This window comes from Rhipicephalus sanguineus, chromosome 1, assembly GCF_013339695.2.
Source record: "Rhipicephalus sanguineus isolate Rsan-2018 chromosome 1, BIME_Rsan_1.4, whole genome shotgun sequence".
Taxonomy (NCBI): domain Eukaryota; kingdom Metazoa; phylum Arthropoda; class Arachnida; order Ixodida; family Ixodidae; genus Rhipicephalus; species Rhipicephalus sanguineus.
This window is the reverse complement of record NC_051176.1, coordinates 211,410,302-211,435,288: the sequence shown is the minus strand read 5'-3', so window position 1 is coordinate 211,435,288 and position 24,987 is coordinate 211,410,302. Positions and strand designations below refer to the sequence as shown.

Genomic DNA, 24,987 nt, shown 5'->3' with positions numbered 1-24,987 from the left:
CACTTCGTGTGGTCTGTGCAGACCTCTGCAGAATTAACATTGCTATCCAGCTCATCCCTTCATTTGTCTTTTTCCCGAACGTCGTGCCACTCTTCAATATAGTCTATAAACTCCTCTTTGAGGGCTTCTCCTTGCAGGTTTCAGCAGTGTATGTTATGCACGGTTTGTACTGTGCTCTTTTTTTTTTTTACAATATTATAATGGTGTATGCCTTGCTAACGATGTTGTACCGGTATAAGGTCGCGATTAGACTACGCGGGTAAGACTGGCAGGATGTGCATGAAGAGATTTCGGTCTATTTCGGGGTTCGTTCCAGTTTGGTAATAAAGGGGCGATTAAGATTCTCGACGCTTACTCATTGGATGCATATGGTTCGAGGTAAGGGGATATCACCCGGCACGGAATTCGTAACCGTATTTTTTTCAACCCAGATATTTCGTCAAGTGAATATACTTTGTCCCACACCTTCACCAATGGACCTATGCTATTCTTGCACATTCCAACGCTGTTGCGGCAATATCATGTAGCTCTCGTACCATATAGCGGAACAAGACGAAAACTCCGATATTAACAATTTGGGAACCCAAAGCAGGCTGTACATGTCCATGTCGTGTCACATGACCACTGGGAGCCGTGACGGAGCCACGGAAAAAGAATGTGTCTTTAGAGCGATTTTATGTAACGAGACTCTGCGCAGACCTTTCGTCTTTGTGGACTGCTGGAATTTTCAAGAACGTTGCCCCGCTTTGGAGCTCTGTGATTGCTCTTCCGATGACAAGTTATAGATATAAATTTATTATATTTATTTATTACGGCGATTGCAAAATAACATTTGGGATACAAAGTAATAACGAATGCAATTAATAAATTAAAGAAGAGTGAAATGTTAACTATGTAAGCGCCTGGTTTACTTACTTTTAGCTCGTCCATTTCAGATAAATCATGTAGCCCCATATGCAAAAGCAAACGAAGTTCAATGCTTGTCCGTCATAAAACTTTTCCATGTAGCTTGCCCCACATAAAAAAAAAAACGTTTTTTCGAGATAACATATGTGGAACATACATGTATGCGCAACGTATGTGGAACTATCTTAAGAACTGAGCAGAGTCCAAGCCCAGCCCGACCCGAGCCCTCCACCTCAAACCCGGGCCCGACCCTAAGCCCGGAGCTTAGGGTCGGGCCCTAAGCTCCGGGCTAAGGCCCGAACCCGGCCCGGGCCCGCCGTGAAAAGTACCTTACCCGGCCCACGGGCTATTGCGAAATTGGCAGGAATATTGCGAAATTGGCAGGAAATAATTCTTTTCAGTTTATTTTATGTGTAATTTTATGTCTCATTACTTTACTGCTTCATTTGTTTGAGCGTATGAGATACGTACGAAACTGATGCGGCAGGTAGAGAGGGAGAGCGGCGTGCGTTTGTGTCGGCCGCATGTCGGCGGCAGTCTCGGAAGTGGTAGCTCTCGGCACGGCTCGATTTTTTTTTCTTTGTCGTACGGAAGTAATCGCTTTGTTGCACACAAGCCTATCGAGCAGGCATGCTCTCAGTGAGACAACGGCAATATTAACACCCCGACGTCAATCGGGCCCGCTTCGCCTGCAGGTATCCGCGAGGGACGTAAAGAGATTCAAAACAGCTTTTTAATATTAGTTGAATGTACTGATTCTAAAACAAGCGTACGTTTCAGTGCACTGTTTTGCGAATTTGCGCACCGGGATAATCGACGATAATATACGATTTTAAAGAATACATATCAGGTCAGGTAAGACTGTTTATGTTATTGTAATGGGGTTAATTAAAATAACGCAAAGAGGCCGGATGACGTCTAAACAAGAAAATATAATTCTTTCGCAAACCATATGAGACGCTATTTTCTTATTCTGTCATCGTCCTATCCTCAGTTTTCATACCTGCCCCTTACCAGTGATCAGGTACCCTTCTGTGAGTATGACACAAAAAACTCTTGGATAAAACCCATTTGCTCAAGCAATGCTACGTCGTATAACTCGAGTTCAATTGTTTTTTTCGTTCACTGTGAAGAATCGTACAACCATAATAACTGGTCGCACTTCCAGTTAGCGCACAATTGGGATCACTTGCTTCCAACATAACTGGTTATGGTTTCCAACTGGGACCAGCTGCTTCCAGTTCAACTGGTCATGGTTCCCGTTGGTGGCCAGTTGAGTTGTAACTGGAACCAGTTGCAACTGGAATCAACTGGGACCATTTGATCCCAGTTAATAGCAGTTGAAACCAGTTCAATTCGCAGTTACACACTTTCACCTGGGTAATTGTTGCGAATGAAACACGGGGAGCATGAGGGGTGCATCTCGTGCGCAGCAGCCAGTGTATGTAACGGTTGCGCTCCGAAACACGCCGTAAATTTTTGCCATATAAGCTTGGTTTCATATTTTCGAGCACCAGTAGTGGCTACGTCAAAATCGGTGACAGGTATGAGCATATGGCCTCAAATGTGAACATGTATACGGTTCCAAAGTGCTATAAGGACTTCTGACAACTGTACTGGTGCTCTGCTCAATTAAGCGTACCGATTCAGTATACCTGCATTGCATGTACTGCATTACCAACTTTTTGTCAAAAGTGTGAAGAATTTTGAGCGGGGAACACGCCGGTAGAATAAAACGCCTGCTCGGAATTACTGTGCTATCGTGGCCAATACGTACTGTATCCCGGCCAATACGCATGATGTCACGTAGTCTTTGAAACGACGAGTGACATCGCATGGCGTCTTTGCCATTTCAGAGACTTTCAAATGTGAACTGCTGATACGTTTGAGTTGAACTTGCAAGAAAAATGTACATTGTGTGCGCAGTGCTTCTCTGCCTTGAAACATAAGTTCGAGTGCCACGCGTGAAACGATACAGAGTCGAAAAAGAAAAACCAGAAGTTTACAAGACTTGTTCGCAGTAACAAGTACTTTACTTATGTTATTCACTGTACCGAATCCGAGGTAATTAATATCTTTGAAACACAAAAGTGTAATAATTTCACGAGTTCGAAACATGAAAATATATGTACAAATATTAAATTGGACTACGACGTGGAACAAACCTGTACATAGCCCAAAACATGCGTGAAAAACACTCCGCTGCGAAGCAACACGTGCATGTGTCCGGAGGTTCATGCCGCTTAAATGAAGGAGTGATCGTCCGCGCCTTTCATAACTGCCCAGTAGTGATTGCCGTTGTTATTCAACTGAGCTGCAGAGCCCTCCAACATGTTATGCAGTAATTTGCAATCAGGCCAATCAGGCCAAGTACGAAGCCAGAAGAAAAAGCCCGCACTCCAATGTTTGGGCCCGAGGCGGCAAAAAGGGGGAAGACGAGCTATGCCCAAGGAGAGACGGGGGACAGAGGCACAGCAGAGAAGGCGCTCGGCGGTGTCCGGTGTGAGACGTGGACCAAGCTGCGGCGATGAAGTCCTCAGGTCCAAGTCAACGAAAGACGGCCGACGCGACAGACACTCCGTCCGTGTGTGTTGTGGCGGGGGGGGGGGGGGGGGGAGCTAGTTGGTAAGACATATTATGTAAAGTTAAGCTGCGCTTAGGACGAGACGCCAGAGTAGAAGCAGACAGGAGGAACGCAGACTAACAGCAGTTGTTAGTCTGCGTTCGTCCTGTCTTCTTCTACTCTGGTGTCTCGTTCCAAGCGCAGCTTACATAATAAGACACTCCGCCGTCTAAACTCAAGGGATGAGGCCCCCTATTGGTTCAGCATCACGAACAGCCTTAATATTTTCCTGTGAGGCATTTTTGATAGTGTACATTATGCTCATTAAGATTCTCGTGGATATTATACTCTGCATTTGTTATGCGCGTGATTCACGTGCAGACACGGTTGTCGTTATCTTGGCAAGCTGTCGCACCAAGAAGATTAGCCACTTCTAATGGAATCATTCGTTGTGCTCAACATAACAATCCTTGCATTTGGAAGGTTCAGTAAATAAGGATTTAATTACAACTCGCACTGAACGCCACAACCACAGTGTTCTGTCTCAATCAGTATATGATATACCGATTAGATGAGCTAATATCAATGTACCAGCCACCCGAAGCTTTAAGTGCAACGTGGCACGAAATGTCAGGTAACCATGAAATAACACGCTTAATTATTAGTTACGCGGCCTCTGTCGCGCACAATCAGTGGCAGCGCGTCTATAGTATAGCTCTTGGCGCAATATGCCCAAGTAGACGGCTGACCGTCCGGCGCTTTCGCCGAGCACCTGTCCGCCTGCGCTTAGTAACAAGATTTCGAAATCAGTATTTCGCAAACGCTCAATTTCGCTTAATTGCAAGTGCGTGTAATGCCCTATTCGTCTAGATACTGAAAACACCAAAACTGAAAGACATTGAAAAGCAAACTAGTCCTATCAGAACACTAAAAAATGGCAAGTATTTATTACCTGTAGCAGTATATCAGCGTATCGGAAACGTGATTGCATTTCTGCGATCTTCCCGCGATACCGAGGACATTTAACGACGCTGACCATAGGCGTGCGCACAGGGGGGCAGGGGGGGGGGGGCGGCCGCTCCCCCTAATCACCTAAGAGGGGAGGGGGGGGCGCAAAATCTGCCCCGTATATTGACCCTTCTATTCACTTAAGAGGGGGGGGGGGCGCAAAATCTGCCCGTACATTGACTTAGTAGGGTGGGGGAGCGCTGCGATGAACCTTTGCCCCCCCTGATGGGGAACCCTGTGCACGCCTATGACGCTGACACCGAGTTCACCGAGAACACCATGCACGGTAGCGCATCGAGACGACCGCCTGCACGGCCGACGTTCGCGGGTATGTGTGCCGAATGCCTCCACCCCATAAACTGTTTCTGCTGCACGATTAAGAAAAGATGTCATAGGGCGCCAGCTGAACATCGACGCGGAGTCCTGAATCTACTACCACATTTGCTCGACCGTGCCGCCCCCACCTAGGTGGTGAAAATCGCCGATACCAGAAAACACGTGTCGGTCAATTAAAATTCACAATAAATAACGTAAGCGACACTTTGTCGCTCCCTTTCAGCTGCTGCCTTATAGAAGGAAAGGGGTAATGAAATTTCCGTTACGGGCGGCTTTACGAACTATTCCGGCATGAGGGAAATTCATACCTCTTCCGCCGGTGACCTTTACCGTGGGCGCTCCGCGATCGCCGTCCACGGAAACAACACACAATAGATGCCTTCTGCTGCCTGAAGTAAAAGGACTTCTTGGAGGGGGCGCACTCAGCCGCTGCTTTAAATCCTGTGCTGGTTCAAGAAGTAGCTTGAACAGAAGGTTGACCTTTTGGTTGAATTTCCTCGCACGTTCACAGTAAAACAGATGCTCATAAGGGTCCGTTGTGTGCGGGACGGCTTAATCCAGGTGTGGGAACATCATCACCCGCACCCTTCTCGGGACGTCATCTCGAGAAGGACCATGGTCGTTGAGCTGGCACCACCTGCGTCGGCCCCTCCGGCCATGCAGCCGATGGGGGCAGACGAAGAGAAACGTGGGAAGCAGTGCGTCCATTTTTTTTAAACGATGAGCTTTTAATGAAACCGCGTGATTATTCTTTACAGGCGCGCTGGTCGAGGCACGCAAATACTATTTACATTGCTTATTCAACACTATACAACCGTCGAAATTCTTGGCGAGAAATTCGACATGGGGTCTGTCGTTGGTCTGCGCCCCAGGCTGTGACTCTCGTTCGGACCACTACCTGGAATGGAACAGTCATGAGAATACGCCAAAGCAAGCCGCTAGGTGAAGGCAAACAATAAAGCAGCAATCACCGATGCCCCTTATACTACCACGACCGCCTCGATCATTCATTTTGGCTCCACGGCGTTCTCCGACACTGTTTTCATATCTGGCAGTCAATGCATTGCTTTACGTTCTCCTTGTTTCTTTGCGTTCGTTGCTCCGTCGTTACTTCCTTGCCGCATTCCGACACGCTTGAAGTTGAAAAATTAGACGGGCTGTTGGATCGCGGCCCTCGGTAACCAATGAGTAACTTGACAATGTTCACATACATTCGGCTTACTGAAGCGTATTTTACTCAAACTGACTAACTGATCACTTTGATTAGCCCCTGAGCAATGAAGGATTAAAGTCTCATATGGCGATACATGGCGTTGCCATGCACTCGCAAGGAGTTGCAGATAAAATAACAATTTGACTTTCATTAAGGCATACAGCTGAAGTCTCGCGTCACCTAACGAAAGAGAACTAATAGGAAATACTTAGGAAGCCGAACTGCGGGTCTTGCAACGTCTGAAAGGCTGCAACTCGCGCGACGTTCTCTCCAACATTTGCGCCTCTGAATCCAATCGACAACTGCTTGATACCACCCATCTGGATAACCATGGAGCTATCAAATTAATCCTGTCCTATTCACGGGCAGCTGGATTAAGCCGCCGTCGAGAAATGCTGCAGCGACATCAAAACGTAAGCTATGATCGACCGAATCGAGTGCGGCGTCCCGTACTGAGGTATGAACTATTACCGTGGCGTTACTGGGCCTCGACAGATGACTGGGCTGCTCCGGCCTGGGGAAGGCTTCCCTGGAATTGGCTCTGGAAGCCGCCGAACTGGGGGCGGCTGTTGGAAGCGGCCGCAGCATTGAATCCCTCGAAGCCACCGGTGAAGCCGGAGGTATCGAAACCAGCGCCGGCAGCCGCACCGTCAGCATCGCCTCCGCCGAAGCTTCCGCTGAAGTCGCCTCCGCCAAGCTGCGCGCCACCGTCGGGAGATCCGAACGAGCTGCTGTCGAAGCCGCCAGCGCCAGCACCACCGTCAAATCCACCACCGAACTCGAACTGGCCGTAGGACAGGGCCACGCAGGCGAAAAGGGCGGCAACAACCTGCACGCGCAACCGCCTTCATCGACACGGCAAGGGACGCCGCCCGCCTACTACGAGTGTCTGCAATCAGCGCATCCCGGTTCTGTTCCGAAGCGCGCCCTAACGCGTATATGCACAATGCTGCTGCTGCAGCGCGTATACTATGTACCTGCCACATGTGGCTCACAGCCGAAATACGCTTTATGTAAGAACGCACTGTCATGTCGCTAACAACACCTCAGTCTTAACTTTCACTCTGTGGCCTCGAACCTTCTGCATTGGCGAACGCAATTGTGGAAGAAACGTAGTTGAGCTTGTATTTGTAAGACTGGACGAATGTGAAACGTCGCAGATCGCGATAGCAGGGCCTACCGCTGGTACTGCGTTTTCCCTATACCGTGAGACAGATTTCTAGAGGCGAGTTGACGATGCGCACGCAGAGACTTAAGCTCAGAAATTGTGCCTATTCTCAGAAGCGCCTATCAAAGTAACAGTTACAATTTCATCGTCGCAAATAGGGTCTCCTCACAACCTGTTTTTTAAGACACAGTATGAAGGGAAATAATGACTCGAGGCAAAGAACCCAAACTTCATTTATGGTTCTGGTTTCAATAGTTTTCGGATCAGAATACTCGCTAGTAAACAGCTAATAAAACCATGAATACAAATTCGTGCATCGTTAGCTGCCGTGTGAGTACTCGCACGTTCAGGTTTCGGCAGGCTTCCTAATTCATGCAAGTGAATCTATTGAACTCTAAGCACATCGACTATAGCGAGAAATGACTTCGCAAATTCAGGGGAAAATGGTTCCTTTTTGGCCTGAAGCTGTCAAGGTCTCATTGAAATCAATTTAAGACATGGGATCCCTAAGCTGCTCACTCGCTGGAAATGGACGCACGGGCTGCCAGAGACAACTAAGGTATATTCAGGAGATATTTCAGCCATACCTTTGCGTATACGACTACAGAAAGGTTACCGCAGTAAAACGGCATAGTATAGATGCCTAATGGAGAGATTTTTCTTTCTTATTTTTTTCACACATGCAAAGAACAAGCGAAAATAAGCAGCACGTTCAAAAAAATGGCGGAAACGAAGCTGAGCCCTAGCTAACGGTGATGGAATGCATGTCTACAGTTTTTACAAGACCCATCTCAAATCGAAGCGGAAGCGCATGGCCGGAAATGTCTGGTGATGATTAGCAACACCTGGGGTGTCAGAAGTATTATTTTGCGTGAGCTGTCTGTGCGAAGCTGGCTCTTGAGGAACAGCGGCACTATCAAACGTATCCACGATAGCATTGCTATGCAATGAACTGAGCAGTAAAGAAATGGGGCTTGGGTAGGGTGGGGGTGAGAGGGGGGGGGGGGTGGACAATTCCTGTCATGAGAGGCACCGAGCAGAGGTGGAGTTGCGAGCACGTTCGGACCGAGGTCAGCATCGAGTCCAAAAGGAGCAAATCCAGATTCGATCAATGCCTCCGACGCGGAATTACAGCCCCGCTTGGGAACGGGTTCTCCGGGCGACGGGCCGGCCCAGCAAAGTGGCCGGCGTCGTGTACGTATCCTGCAGCTGCCGTCGAGGGGTGGAGGGGGGGGGGTAGCTTTCAAGGCCCACTTACCAGAGCGTTCATGTCTGAAGTCTGTGTGCTTGGAGTGCAACGAACACAAGAGAACAGGTCGAAGACGGCTGTTGAGTGTGCTGACTGCTGAGCTGCCGGCCGCTTTTATACGTCCAGAGGTGACCATGGAGGCCCGTTCTATCGAGGCTATTTTCGAACTGGCTCGGTCCGGATTGGTCCAGCAGCTCGCCGCTTCTTTTTATTTTCCTGTCGCACGTTTATTGTCATTATTTTCGGGGCCCCCTTCCACACCCCCTTGCATCTTTCCTCCCATCAGAAGCGCCGCGTGAAGGAAGAAGTGCAAGACTAGGTCAGCGCCGCCATTTCGGCGGCGGGCGAGGAGACCCCACTCCGCTCCAGATCGCCGCCGCATCTCTCCACCGCTCACTTTCGTTGCGCTTTTGTCTCGCCGTTCGCCCCGCTCGCTACAGCGTGGCGGAAAGCTGCGCGCCGCCAGGTCCTTGCTTGATCCTCGTGTCGTGGCTACGGCGCTAGTTGGCGCCGCAAGTGCGAACGCTCTACCGTCACGGAAGCACGTAATCGAACGCAATGGCGGCGGCGCCGCCTGCTCGTCACTCGCAAAGTTGGCATGTGCATGCTAGGCGGCGTGCACATGCCACTTCGAGTAGTACAGCAGCAGCGTCGAATTTCGCAGCATTATGCCATACCTTTTTAAGAAACCTTATGAAAATCCCGGGTTCGAAAATGCAGCTTCTGAGCGCCGGTCAAGTGTGGTTGTCCACGAGACCAGACAACAATTTCGGCCGCATATGAGCAGTAAAAACTTTAGAACGAAAGCCTCCGTTGGATCCGGTCGCCATATCTAAGCGCTTTGTGGAATACATTATGAGTAAGGCGAAAAAATGCAGTGTTCTGAAGGCTTTTTAACGCAGAAATGACGTCGTTTTGAGGCTCATCTTGCAAGCCTAGAGAAAGAACAAGGTCGTTAAACACGCGTGAGTCGCGATGCAGAGTTTGCCGCCAGAAATACTGTTCATAACCGATCAGGAGGCACGGCACACACAGCGCAGCGAGTCTCACGGTGCCTCGTCGAACGAGCCCGGTCTTTCATGCACATACACTGTTAGAGGCTTTCCGCAAATCATTTACCATCGCACATAAACTGTCTTGTCTCTTGATGTGGGCGCAATGACAGGCCACTCGATTCTCCGAGACGAGTTGTTCATTGGGCTCATGGCGCATTGCGGTTTGTATGCTTTGGAGGATTGCCTTGTTATCTAAAAAAACTGTCCATTGTTGCAGCGGCGGCTACTGAATAATGAATTCAAGCGGAGCACGGAGTGCAGTAAGCTTTGCATGCACCTGTCGACATAGGCGTGCGCAGGGTTCCCCATCAGGGGGGCGAAGGTTCATCGCAGCGCCCCCCCCCCCCACCCTACTAAGCCAATGTATGGGGCAGATTTTGCGCCCCCCCCCCCGTCTCTTAGGTGACTGGAAGGGTTAATGTACGGGGCAGATTTTGCTCCCCCCCTCTTAGGTAATTAGGGGGGGCGGCCGCCCTCCCTGCCCCCCTGTGCGCACGCCTATGCCTGTCGATGTTGTTATACGTGACGTCTTTAACCTGATTTCTTCAGACTTTGCCGAGATTATGACTGCAGTCACTGAGCAGTTGAGTTTCACAGAAACTTTCGTGTTGGCATGTTGCCAGATTATCAGATTATGGGCACGTGGTATAGGTATTGCAACTTCGCTCGCTTTAAAGTTCTTAAACAGGGTTTCGAATCGAACTCAAAACCGTATCCGAAACGGAATTTTGGCCGGAACTGAACCCGAATCCTCGGACCGTGCCTGAACCCGAGCCGAACTGAACCCGAAAAATATAGTGTCGGTTATCGGTTCGGAGCAAAGCGCTTCAATGTATAAGCGACAGCAATTGTTGCAGTCTACATGGGGAGACCGATTCGAATGGAGACTCATCAACAAACACGCGGAGGAGGTAACTATATGCTTACTAGTTACACGCCGTTCAGTTAGCATATATGACTCGCCTTTATGCAGCCTATCAATTCGCTGTCTCAGCCTAGACAACGCAGGCTTACTATATTTCACCAACTTTAATATGTTTGCATTCCTTCAAAATGATGCCCGAGCACGATGCTGTAGAGCCTCTAAATAAACGAGCACTACACTCCACACTAGATATGTATATGGCGTACTCGTCTTCTCTGTATGGTTAATTTCTTTATATTAACTTCTTTGGATTAACCATAAAACACGCGTTTGCACGTGTTGTATGGCTAATCCTGCCATGCAACACGCAGTGTACGTTGTAAAGAAGCGAGCCGACAGATGGAAACGCAATGTAGCTTGCTTGTGGTATACATTCATCAAATGTGTAAGGAGTTTTGTTGCCTAACTTTTCATTTTATCTCATTTCAATCGATATTCGACAATCGTTTTGCCAATGCCAGTCTCCCAAGTGCTTCTCATTTATCTCAAGTCTCGACTGTCAGTGAAATTTTGCTAGAAGCGCCGACAATAGAAAATGTAGCTGTAGAGCACAAACTCCATGACAACTTCAAAATACGCATGAAGCCGTGTGAATCTACTCAAATAGCGCGATACCGAAGGAGTGTACCATATCAACTGGTGGCTTGCACGAACGGCACTTCTCTGATGGTTGAACTCGCACATGGTCAAGAAGCTTTGCGCTAGTGCGGTGTCGAGAGCAGCAGGTTATCAGGTGTGCAAAAAAAAAATAACAGAAACTTTACGCAATCGTCACTTATTAGTTATTTGTGACCAGACGACTTGAGAGGAATGTTATTAAGTATAAGTGTTAGAAGAAGAATAAATCCGCAAAACTCGTGAAATTTTGCGTTTCGCAGTACTTATTTCCATTCGCCAGGTCATTCAGGCAGTTAAAGATGGAGTGAACGCTGTCTTCCGCGGCAGTAATGTCATTTAGGCTGTTAATTTCGTGATAGGGCAACGCAGTCGTCTATGCATAGTCGTATATTAGAAGAAACACGATGAGGAAAGTCGTCAATGTAATTTAAAAACAAAAGGGGGCCTAGAACAGAACCCTGCAGAACAGGGGCATGGCCAGTAAGTGACACACCAAGAACTTCACTCCCCCCGTCTTCCACGAAACTTCTTTCTATACCGTAGGATATGGCATAAAAAGACGCAATACCACATCCGCCTGCCCTCAGCCCGCTCTGCCCAGTCGACAGGGTACTTCTACACTCCCCTTCCCCGCTCCCTTCTCAAAAAAAAAAGAAAGAAAGAAAAGAAAAGCTGCCAGCATGCAGTACAGCAGAGCGTACAGCACGTAGGGAACAGTTACTTCCATCAGCGGTTCCAAACTGCGTGCGGTTATACAAAAGAGGCTTAAACCATCTGAGGAAGTTTCAATCAAGATTAAGCTGCTTGAGTTTAAGGAGTAGCAGCGCATGACTTACCTTCTAAAACGCTTTTGGAAAATCTAGAAAAAACGCAGACACTTAACGATCGACAAACTCAAATAACACGAAGTTGTCGTGTAAAAGATTCTATAGTTCGGTATGGCACGAGATATTCTTGCGCATGCTATACATGTCCTGTGTCAGAATAGATAGGTTGCGTTGACGTGCTCAATAATTTTCGCACGTGTTCTAGTTCAGTATCGCTGGCGTAGCCGCGGGGGAAGGGGGGGGGGGGCTGAACGCCTCCCCCCTCCTCGAAATTTTCTAATTTTGCATGTGTCATGCACTAACATGCATGAAGAGTGATTGAACCCCCCCCCCCCACCCTGAAATAAATTTCTGACTATGCCACTGTTATAGGGCAATAGTTAATAAGAGAGTATTTACTGCTTGATTTGCGTGCGGAAGCCGAATTCCCGCACCACTCCAGTCAAGAGGCAGTGCGCCGTCGCTGACGTATACTGTTCAAAAATCTTCGAAATACATACAGAATAAATGCTGCTGGTAATTTTTAAGAACTTAAGCTTAATTTGATCAGAACATGGACTTCAGATATTTTAAAGGATAGGCGGAACGTCAAAGCATTCGTATGTGCAGTGATTGTAGCATGGAGCATAAGTACGTGTCACGTCACAGGATCGGATGATGTTACTACAGGCAAAGTCGTTCATTATATTTACGCATTCGTCACCAGAAATAGCAGTATACCGTCAGTGTCAACTAAACGAAGGAGGTGTCATGCTGAGGGTCGACGACGTACGTGCTAGAAATTGCACGGGTTATTGATTAACATGGGTTGTAACAATAATTTACGCGCGGGTAAAATGCAATTATCGCAAGCCACCCAGGATCGGAAGCAGCTACAACTTATGCATAAACGAAAGACGGGGAATCGATCAAGGGCTCGTTTTCATTGCTAGGCACAACCTCATCAAACCAACAGACAGTGAAACCGAGGAAGGTATATTGGATGTTATTTGTAGTCTCCAACTACAGTTCAAAGCCACAGTGAGTCCTCGTCGAAACGGAGATCGGCGAATGGACGAGAGGGAGGATCAATTTAAACTTGCCAAATTGGCCAAAATGGTGCGGAATTTCACCAAATGTTGCAAAAGGCGAAAGGACGTCCTGAGGGAAAGAGCTGTGTTGAGTTGTTTTGGAGAAAACTACAGAGACCACAAGTGCGATGCAAGGTCAGGGAGCACTGCACTTGGGAAGCACTCGGAGCAATGCACCTGGGTGGGAAGGTGAGAACATCGATCATGTGCGTTGTCTTGTGTTCAGAGACGGCGGAATGACTGTTGGAATGAGGGTAAAAGCATTTGCATAGGCAAAGGCGTCAGTTCTACGTATTTGGGTTGAAAATTTGAAATGTGAAAAATGTTTTGCGCCAAATTGGTTCCGGAATTGCTGGCTCCTGAGCGACGCACAGAATGTTGCGTCACTTCATACGACTGGAATGAATTCACTCAGATGGTCGTCACCGGTGAAGAAACTTGGAGTTGCGAATGTGACATCGAACTTACGTTACAGCACAAGGAGTGGGAAAAAGACTTGAGCTATGGCCAAAAAAAAAAAAAGAGTGCGGAAGAAGAAAGCAAAAACCAGAGCCGCGCTGAACGTGCTTTTTTCACGACCGTGCGTATTGCACTGTGGGCGACCAATTTCTGCCTGAAGTCCAAATTTTCGCTGTAGCCTTCTGCATGGAGGTCCTGAAGCGTCTGAAAGATCGACTGAGCCTCGTGTGACCAGATTTGTAGAAAATGTGGCGCTGAATTTTGCACCACGATGGTCCCCTTCACAGTTTTTGGCGCGCGATCACACTCGTGGAAAACGCTTGCTATACTCGCCGAACATAGCCCCTTGCGACTTTATTTCTTTTGTGAAACTTGAACTGTTTTTCCGAGTATGGGATTTCGGTGATGTGATAAAAATTCAAAAAGAAACGAAACTGCTGCGCTTTGGTGGAACCAGTAAGTATTGTGTCTAATGGGGAGTATTTCGCAAATGCCTCATTGATGTGTCTGAAAGTATGTGAAACATTTTTTTAACCGTACCGGCCATATACTTCTGGTTCAAATTTTCTGTACGCTATGCCCATCGGAAAAAGTACACACACATGACGCAAACATTTAGTCCCAGTCTAAAATATTTCCCTGCTCCGCACCGCATTTCTGTTATGCTTAAATCACCCTGGAGTCACGACACCGCAGGGCCGGTGACAGCGCTTCGTGAGCAGTCGTACTAGCGGGTACCCAATATAAACCAAAACACAAAAGAACGAAAGATATTCTTGCGCATGCTATACATGTCCTGTGTCAGAATAGATAGGTTGCGTTGACGTGCTCAATAATTTTCGCACGTGTTCTAGTTCAGTATCGCTGGCGTAGCCGCGGGGGAAGGGGGGGGGGGGGGCTGAACGCCTCCCCCCTCCTCGAAATTTTCTAATTTTGCATGTGTCATGCACTAACATGCATGAAGAGTGATTGAACCCCCCCCCCCCCACCCTGAAATAAATTTCTGACTATGCCACTGTTATAGGGCAATAGTTAATAAGAGAGTATTTACTGCTTGATTTGCGTGCGGAAGCCGAATTCCCGCACCACTCCAGTCAAGAGGCAGTGCGCCGTCGCTGACGTATACTGTTCAAAAATCTTCGAAATACATACAGAATAAATGCTGCTGGTAATTTTTAAGAACTTAAGCTTAATTTGATCAGAACATGGACTTCAGATATTTTAAAGGATTCAGTGTGTTTATAAATACCAAAAGGCGGAACGTCAAAGCATTCGTATGTGCAGTGATTGTAGCATGGAGCATAAGTACGTGTCACGTCACAGGATCGGATGATGTTACTACAGGCAAAGTCGTTCATTATATTTACGCATTCGTCACCAGAAATAGCAGTATACCGTCAGTGTCAACTAAACGAAGGAGGTGTCATGCTGAGGGTCGACGACGTACGTGCTAGAAATTGCACGGGTTATTGATTAACATGGGTTGTAACAATAATTTACGCGCGGGTAAAATGCAATTATCGCAAGCCACCCAGGATCGGAAGCAGCTACAACTTATGCATAAACGAAAGACGGGGAATCGATCAAGGGCTCGTTTTCATTGCTAGGCACAACCTCATCAAACCAACAGACAGTGAAACCGAGGAAGGTATATTGGATGTTATTTGTAGTCTCCAACTACAGTTCAAAGCCACAGTGAGTCCTCGTCGAAACGGAGATCGGCGAATGGACGAGAGGGAGGATCAATTTAAACTTGCCAAATTGGCCAAAATGGTGCGGAATTTCACCAAATGTTGCAAAAGGCGAAAGGACGTCCTGAGGGAAAGAGCTGTGTTGAGTTGTTTTGGAGAAAACTACAGAGACCACAAGTGCGATGCAAGGTCAGGGAGCACTGCACTTGGGAAGCACTCGGAGCAATGCACCTGGGTGGGAAGGTGAGAACATCGATCATGTGCGTTGTCTTGTGTTCAGAGACGGCGGAATGACTGTTGGAATGAGGGTAAAAGCATTTGCATAGGCAAAGGCGTCAGTTCTACGTATTTGGGTTGAAAATTTGAAATGTGAAAAATGTTTTGCGCCAAATTGGTTCCGGAATTGCTGGCTCCTGAGCGACGCACAGAATGTTGCGTCACTTCATACGACTGGAATGAATTCACTCAGATGGTCGTCACCGGTGAAGAAACTTGGAGTTGCGAATGTGACATCGAACTTACGTTACAGCACAAGGAGTGGGAAAAAGACTTGAGCTATGGCCAAAAAAAAAAAAAGAGTGCGGAAGAAGAAAGCAAAAACCAGAGCCGCGCTGAACGTGCTTTTTTCACGACCGTGCGTATTGCACTGTGGGCGACCAATTTCTGCCTGAAGTCCAAATTTTCGCTGTAGCCTTCTGCATGGAGGTCCTGAAGCGTCTGAAAGATCGACTGAGCCTCGTGTGACCAGATTTGTAGAAAATGTGGCGCTGAATTTTGCACCACGATGGTCCCCTTCACAGTTTTTGGCGCGCGATCACACTCGTGGAAAACGCTTGCTATACTCGCCGAACATAGCCCCTTGCGACTTTATTTCTTTTTGTGAAACTTGAACTGTTTTTCCGAGTATGGGATTTCGGTGATGTGATAAAAATTCAAAAAGAAACGAAACTGCTGCGCTTTGGTGGAACCAGTAAGTATTGTGTCTAATGGGGAGTATTTCGCAAATGCCTCATTGATGTGTCTGAAAGTATGTGAAACATTTTTTTAACCGTACCGGCCATATACTTCTGGTTCAAATTTTCTGTACGCTATGCCCATCGGAAAAAGTACACACACATGACGCAAACATTTAGTCCCAGTCTAAAATATTTCCCTGCTCCGCACCGCATTTCTGTTATGCTTAAATCACCCTGGAATCACGACACCGCAGGGCCGGTGACAGCGCTTCGTGAGCAGTCGTACTAGCGGGTACCCAATATAAACCAAAACACAAAAGAACGAAAGTTACGTGTTCGCATCTAAACAGTAATACCTTAGTAAGAATACCACATGGTTATATAACCTATAGGACGAACAACCACGCAGCAATTATCCGAAGAGCTCAGATGCAATCACTGTGACGACTGAACTAAGTGCGTTGCATTAACGGAAAACGTGCAGCAGACTTCCTACAAACTCCTTGGGCATCGTCCGGGTAAGTGGCACACACTATTTAAGCACTCCAGCGCACACAAGTAACGCCGCAAACTATTAAACGCAACCTATCAGCAGGCTCGTATCTGCTGGACGAAATAAGCGACCCTGTGGGCACACATTGTCAAATATGTGCTGCGTGCAAAATATACTATAATACAGCTCATGAAAGTTGGCGGGAGATTTGCAAGAAACTTTTCTTGCAGCATTATTTTTTTTTTTGTAAGCCTACCTTTAAAAGCAGTAAATGCTTGGACATATACAGAAACAGAATCATAGGGTGCATGCCTTCTTTTTGCTTCCTTGATTTCTTCCTGTTTCTTAGTGTGCTATTTTTGAAGGATACACCAACCTGTTATGCGTGCCAACTATGTGAATATTGGTGCGGTTACTTCTGTGACCATCAATCTTTTAACGCGAAAGCGTTAAAGAGCTCGTTTCGTAGAAATTCCGGTGTCGGTGTCGTCGTTGTTGGCTGTCAGCGAAAAATCAGCGTTGTCGGCGAGCGAAAATTCGAGATACAAGCAAATACAGAAATAAAAAAAAATATTCGGTTAGAGTGTGAATCGAACCCAGCACTACTGCGTGACAAGCAGGTGTTCTACCACAGAGCCACGCCCACGCTCGGAAGTTCTTCGGAAAAAAACACCATATGTATATGAATGTTATACGGTGCGAGGAGTCTCCATAACGCATACAATGTTGCGTGGCAGAAGTAATGAACAACCAACTAGCCCGATTTACCGCCATTGTATAGTATGGTATAGAAAGGGTGCGGGAGAGGGAAGTGAGGGTGAGGAGGAGGGGAGAGCATAGCATCGGTCGGTGGCGCGTATACAAACGCGCGCAGCGGCGCTTCGCCGTAGGCGGTTTGAGTCGATTGTCGGCGAATAAAGCACGTTGACTGCAGCCTAATGGCGATGTAATACGCCCTCCATTGCCAAATTAATGCACGAAACCGGTCTAACGTTCCGATCAGGTGTGAGAGAAGCGCAATCTGCCAATCAATGGGGTACTGGCCTTCGGTCACATTCGTGTATTGCACTGTGCTCGATGTTTTTTCTTGCTTTATTGGCACGTGTTTAAATTGTGTTTTGCCTATACCGCAATAGAAGTAGCGTTGTGCGACTGAGCCAATTAAGTATTTACTCCTTGCTCTAGCGGCTACAAAAAAAAGAAGAGAGCCTGTATTTCTGCGTAATTAGATGAAGATTGTGCACTGTGCTTTTCTGTTTGCATGAATACTCGTACTGATATAGAAATGCGTAGCATCCGGTCTTTTTTACCGCTAACGGGCCTCTGCAGACGCTATAGTTCATGCTTTGCGGTATCACAAGGATTTCCAAATCGCCAACACTTCACTAGATGGTGTCGCTAAAATTCTGCATTCACACCTCCACATTTAGTACCTTTTTTTTCGTTTAGGACGACGCCAAATGCACTATGTGATGTGCTTGAACGACAAAGTGGTACCCACATTTAAATTATTTTCGCGAATGGGCGGTACGATGGTTTAGTCCTAGCGCCATACCGACACGGGCATGCACTCGCTTATTAGAGCACATACAAGTCTGGTAAGGCGAAATGGTTGTGTATATCGTGTAGGCATACGTACAAGCATTTGATACTGTGCTAGCACAACGGAATAAGCTGTAATCTGAGGACGTGCATGACGTACGCGCACATGCGAACACGGTGTGGCTAGTAGACGACGCAAGGAGCCATCCACACCACGGGGTTTCGTCCGCTCGCCGCTAGGTGCCGACTCTGCTCGATCTCGCGGCCAATATACGGAAAAGTGAAATGGGGGTGAGGAGGAGTGACGTGAGAGAGAGGAAGGGAGAAAGGAGGTGGGAGAGGGCACCAATGCGTCACAAATGAAGGTTTCCTTACGCGCCTTGGAGATCTAGCAGGCTGCACGGTTGGAACGCCAGGGCGCGCTTGCCCGTGAACGCGAGAGTCGCTGAAGGAACGCAGATCCTTCAGCGACGCTCACAGGCTGCGTTCGTACTGTCTGCTTCTACTCTGGTGCCTCGTCCCAAGCACAGTTTAAGTTCACATAATAATGCCTCACTAACTAGCGCCCCCAACACACGCTCCTTGAGTTCGTCGCTGAGGGACAGGCGAATCACTGCGCCGCACTTTCTACCGCTTTCACGTTGTGTGGACTGCACATTTTTTTTTCTTTTCTCTCATTGTCGTGCATGCTAGTTATATCATGCGTTCCAACTAAGTTCTCCTAAGCCTTTCAATGAAGTATGGGTGTACATTACGAGCATGTTACCTACTCCATATTGTTCATCGTCCTCATAAGCAGCTCAATATTTTTGTGAATGCTTAATTAACTGAATATTGATTACTGATTAGCATCAGATGAAACGCAAAACCTTAACTGAATGACGAAGTTGTGGAGCATTTCTAGAGACATCCAGTAAATTTGTTTTTGTATAGGCAGCTATGTTTTCGAAAGCTGTAATAAAACACTTCCACTAGCCGTTTGCGCACATGTGCCATTACGACCTTCAAGTGAGATTTATACTGATGAAAAATCTGCCTCGCTAGTCACTGTGTGCACGCCGTATAGTTATCTCGCCCGGTCCCTCAACATCGCTACATCAGGCAAGTTATTTCGTGAGTTAGTGGACAGGAAGAACGTCCTTTTCGATATCAACGTCGGCCGGCACGATCGCGCGCCTTGTTGCGTACTGTCGGCGTCAAATGAAACCCGCAAAGCTTATAGTGTGCACCGTCCAGTCGTCGCCGCGTGGACATGCGCAGTGCTGCGCGCCTGTCAAAGGATATGATAGGACGGCGCACGCTGTAACATTCCTAATGCTTGCCGCTGTTCGGGTTTCATTTGACGCCGACAGTATATCAAGAGTTGGGAACGTATCTTTGGAAGTATGACGTCACTTCGCGCAAGCACCTTTAATAACGTGCTTCATTTCCAGATCTTGCGTTGGTTTCTTGAAGTTCGAAAGATATTGAAACCTAAATGTAGCAGACAATCACTTGGGGCCTTTTACGCTCCACAACTTCTTGATAAAATTGAAGCCTGGGACTTCACGTTACAAAACCACGATATGACTATGAGGCACGCCGTATAACCGAGGACTTCGGATTGATTCAGACCATCTGGGGATTTTTAACGTGCACTTAAATCCAAGTACACGGGTTTTATTGCATTTCGCCCCCATAGAAATGCGGCCGCGAATTAAATCCGCGTCCTCGAGCTATTAGCGCAAGGCTTTAACCGATAAGCTACGTCGGGTACAACGTCTTCGTTCAACGTCTTGCGTTCAAATACTTTAACGTTTGGTTGGTGAATACGTAAGCTTATCACAAAGAATAGTCCAAGCTGTTCTATAGCGAATAGCTAACACTATTGCATACATCGGGCGCGTCCTCGTATCATGCCCTCTCTTTCTTAATTTCTTTCTTGCTTGCCTGCCTGCCCGTCTGCCTGCTTGCTTGCTCGCTTTCTGTTTTTTTTTTCCAGAGGGAGCAAGTTAGCTGAGACGCCCTGTATGGGTCGGCACTTCACTGCGGAAGACGCGTTGTCTTAATTCTTCGTTATCTCGCTTCCGCAACGGTTTGGAGATCCGCACTAAGCAGGGGCCGATTACCCGTACGCCGTTTTATGCTTTCAGTCGCTGGCCGCCGTGAAAGCCGGGCAACGAATGCGGAAATTCTTTCGCCAGCGGTGCGGCTTCGAGTGCTCGCGCGCAACGCAAGTCGCTGTCCCGCTAACTGCCTGCTGGAGCCTGTAGCGGCATAATGAGACAGCCTCCGTATCAACATCCCATATGCACTCCGGAAACCCTGATAAAGTTTTTTATACACGCGCTAGTTTTCTCCGCAAGTGTATACTGGAAGCAGAGGGCTACGAAATGAGCGTATATATATTTTTTGGTCGTTGCTCAGCGGTGGTGCATGTACGACGTCTATACCACCCGCTCAAAGCCACTCGGACTCCTCCGAATCTGCGTGTGAAAAGATACGGCACGTTCTGCAGTGCATCTGTTATGCACAGTCGCTTTCTTTGAGAACGCCAAACATTATCGAGGTAAACGGTAAGGGTGACTAGGAAAATGATAGGGGAGGTTATTTTAAAGGGATTGCATGTGATGAGATCTTGAGGTGTACCCCATAGATGGGACTGCCATGCTGGTATGATTATATTTATGTACGGTGGGTTACACGAGTATCCTTTACGTTTCAGCTGATATCCATAAGTGCTCTTGCGACTGGTGTCAGGCGTAGAGGTACACAATGCTACTGCTGTCTAAAATTGAGTGTACGAAAAAAAGAAAGAAAAAAAGAGTTACAGATTAATCGCAAAAGCGACATATGTCTGCCACGATGGGACAAAGAGGAGAATACATTTCTGCTCAGCATCAAGTTTCAAAGTTTTCAAATTATTGCAATAATTGTAACAGCCCAATTTTGCAGGATTGCAGTTCGAATTGCAAGAAATCGTTCGCGGAAAATCGTCACATGCTTCACCCAGGAATTTCTAGCAGATCGGTCCTAAACCACATTATGTGGCAATGCATGCAAGAAGCACTCCCCTGCCCCTAAACCTTAGTAGTGTTTTTAATAGTCGGGAGTTGTGGGAGGTTACCATGCGCAGCTACAATTCCGAGCTTCAGGAGGCAATGACGAGGTGGACTGAGGTGGTAGAGCCTAGAGGAGGCCTAGTGCGAACAGGATATCCGTCCCCGCCTTCTTTATACGGCCTGTAAATTTCCCTTTAAAATGGGATAAATAAACTTACCTCTTTCTCTCTCACACACACGCACGCACGCACACTCCTGTATTAAGAACTGAGGGAATCACACAAGAGGGAAAATTCGCTCGATGCACTGTCATTCCTATACTTTCAACACGACTTCGGTTCGTGGGATCGCACCAACAAAAGTTTTCGTTCGTAAGCGTCCCCCGCCATTGCCCGGCCGCATTCAGAAACTCCATAAGGATTGCCTAACATTTACTTACTCTTGCGAACTTCTCTGGCGCAGCACTCTTTGTGTGTGTGTGTGTGAATGCGGGTTTCGTAGGTTTTTTCGCCATGCTTTCTGAACACCGAAAGACAGTTGTTCGCCGCTTGCATTCCTCGCACCGCAGCTGTCACGCATGAGTTGGCGGCGACACGAAAAACCACGCGGACGCTGTGTAGTACGTAACGTTTTTCGAAGAAAATGCTTTCATGGAACCGTAGCATATAATATCGGCGCTTTCTCCGTGGCTGTCCGCTACCGTCATCGATGCGCCTTCCAGTGTAGTGCTGTAAGACAGTGATCATACATGCACGGTGTGCGAGAATGGTCCACGGAGCAGTTATAACTGACGGCAGTTATCGTTATGCAACTTCCCACAGAATTCAGCGCACGCATTCTATGAGTACACCGGCTAGCGGTGTGTCGGTGAACGGGGTACGCATGTTGTTGGTTCGGCGAGGTGGGTGAAATATAAAATGAGAGGTTAGGGGGCATACATTTCATCTCGTGCATTCAAAGGGCAGCGCAATGTCGACATGTTGTCCAAGGCATCAACACTCGAACGCGGTTCGTTCTCCCAGGCGTCGCGACACGGCCTGGAACTGTGAGGAAGTTTTCTGGCAAATATCGGAATTATGCGCCGCTGCTGTACTATTACGCCCGGCGCTCAACCGTGAGCGCCGGCCACTCGTCCATTACGGTCCTCGGAAGTCCACTCTAGCGTTCAGAAATTAAGAGTGACCAGCTGTCTCGCACACCGTCCAGAAAACAATGTTCTGTCATGAAGAAAAGATGGGGGAGGAGGAGAAAAAAAAAGCACTGCATTTCCAACTTCCGGCCGCCCCAGTAAGCACGCCTTGCGTAACACAAATGACAATCTTTTTCTCATAGTGTTATTTATTATTTTCCGCGGCGTGCAGAACAGCGAGCAGCCGAATTCGGTGCAGCTGAAAGCGCGTTTTGTTTTTTACCCGCAGTGCAGCGCGTAGTGAGCTCCCAAGAGCACAGAACTGAGCACAGTGAGCTCCCAAGAGCACGCGGTAAAGTTTTGGCCGTGTGCCCCCCCCCCCCTTTTTTTATTGATGTAATGTAAAAGGACATGTTGGCGCACAAATAAGGCGCCGGTTACCCTTTAGCCCTTCAGTGGAGATCGCGCATACAACACGAGAAATAACATACAAACAGCAGTACATGTAAAATAAACACACGAGCACACATATGTAAAAACACTCACACGCACATATCAAACACCATCGTAAGGCAACAGAAAATGTCCGGAAGGCAATTAATAATGTCGCTGATAATGTCTCTGGTCATCACTGTATCGAATCGGCACATACGGGCAACATAACAGTCAACACGTCTGGTCATTATGGGGATGAATCCGCACATGTGGGCAACATAACAGTCGACACATAATAGACTTCACCATACACATATAATATGTATCATGTAATGATACATATAATAAGTAGGATATACATATAATACGCGACCTAATGTTATATGAACAAAAATTTCTTAATAATTGTCGGCAATCAATGTCTTCTAAAAAGCGCTTTAACGCCTTTAAACATCTATAAAGCTCTGGTTGACCACGGGCCCAGAAGTTTTTTCATACTGAGGTCTGCGGTCTAATGCCATTAGTTCAAATTTAAGACGGCGTGCCGGTGTATCATGATGTCCCCTTGCGTCAGGATAATGGTGAGTGACGCCCCGAGTTATTTCTTTCCTTTTCAGATTCATTTTCGCAGGGCGAGCCTGCCGAGCAACTTAGGCTGAGTAAAAAAAAAAAAAGAAAGAGAGAGGAGGCTATATTAAAGGAATTACATGTAATGATATTTCAGGGTGCGCCATGTATACATGTAGCCACCATGCTGGAATGATTATATTCCGATACGGTGGATTACACGCGTTTTCGTTGCGTGCCGCGTGCTCTCTGTAAGTGCTCTTGCGACGGTTGTCGGGTCCACGGTCCTTGCATGCTGTCTCAAATTAAGAGAAGGTAAAAAAGAAAAGAATTCACAGATTGATCGCAAAGGCGGCATACTGACGTGACAGAACAAATAGAAAAAAAAAACATTCTTGCCATGTATCAAAGTTGGCAAATTCGCGCAACAATTGTGACAGCGTTATATCTTCGAGGATTACTCTGCGTTCGCGAGGAAACTTCACATAACCATGAATAAACTGACAAGTGGCTTAACAATTGAGGAAGCTACGTGAAGTTAGTGATAATTCGCTCGACGCGCTGTTATTGACGCTTTTAACTCTGCTTTCATCCGCAGAATCGTATCAACGAAGGTCTTCGTTGGTAAGCGCCCCTGGCCATTGCCAGGCCGCCTTCACCAGTTACTTCAAAAGAACTTGAGTCTGGCCTAGTTGGTGCTTACTGTTTGACATCTTGACCGCACACACAAAAGAAGAGGACAGTGGGATGTACGAAGACACAAGCGGTAAACGTTCAACTCTTTTATTCATGGAAAGACGTAGCAATATGTATACTTGAGACATACGCAGAAACCGTTACATTCACTCATCAGCCTAGCGCGGCGGACACTTATAAAAAAAACATATTTCGGATTGAAATAATCTAATGGATGCATCGCTTACACAGTCACGACTTTTCTTTCTAATATAATAGGCGTCCAACAGCTCTCGGGCTGTCCGATCTCGGCTTCTGCCCAGAATCTTGATCTCATGAAACCCGTGTCGTCGTATACGACGACACAGGTTGACATGTGCTCTTATGACATGACTGACATGTGCTCTTATACGAAGAGCTGCAGCATAACAGCCTTTCTTGTGAATGCGGGTCCCTTGGGATTTCGTCGTGTTATCTGCATAACACCGAAATACGCTTGTTTTTCGCTTGCATCCCTCGCACCGCAGCAGCCGGCAGCATAAATTGTCGAAAGCTTGCGCTAAAGACGTCAGAATATGCCGGAAATTAAAACTCAAGGACAATACTATCCAAAGAAAACAGAAAACGCCGGAAAATAAGATAAGCAAAAATTGGGCAGGTCCCACGTATACCGTGGGAATCGATGTAATGCGAAGCATGCGGCGAGAAGGTGACCGGGGCGTAATTTTTTACATTGAGCGCGACGTATACGAAAGGACGCTAAAGATAGGCGCAAATGGTGTACGCACACAGATATGTTGAAGAGTCGCACACGTGTTATATAACCAATCGTTTACAGTTGCGTAACGATGCCAACAGCATGCTGTTGGCATCGTTACCTGTGTTGCAACACAGGTATTACCAACGCTAGACGCGGCCAGCCGATATATGTACCTGTCCGTTATACTTGTCCGTTATGATGGAGAACGCAAGCACGTTTCACGAACCCAGGTGCATGTGTGGAAGGGGTTCTTGAGAGTTCACACGTAGATGTCGGCGAGCGCAATGTCCTTGTTATTGGG

General features: G+C 47.3%; 1 protein-coding gene across 2 annotated transcripts; it reads right to left on the bottom strand.

Annotated features, from left to right (window-relative positions):
- Positions 1-5,516: 5,516 nt before the first annotated feature.
- On the bottom strand, positions 5,517-8,576 carry LOC119406664 (keratin, type II cytoskeletal 68 kDa, component IB-like). Of its 2 annotated transcripts, none has more exons than XM_037673395.2 (3): positions 8,453-8,576; positions 6,498-6,855; positions 5,517-5,711 (listed from the first exon to the last, which is right to left on the bottom strand). In XM_037673395.2, the coding sequence occupies exons 1-2, from the start codon at positions 8,462-8,464 to the stop codon at positions 6,505-6,507; spliced, it is 363 nt and encodes a 120-aa protein (XP_037529323.1). In that variant the 5' UTR covers positions 8,465-8,576; the 3' UTR covers positions 5,517-5,711; positions 6,498-6,504. The 2 variants fall into 2 exon arrangements, with proteins under 2 accessions (XP_037529323.1, XP_037529330.1); XM_037673402.2 differs by having other exon boundaries at positions 5,517-5,707.
- Between the last annotated feature and the right edge of the window lie 16,411 nt (positions 8,577-24,987).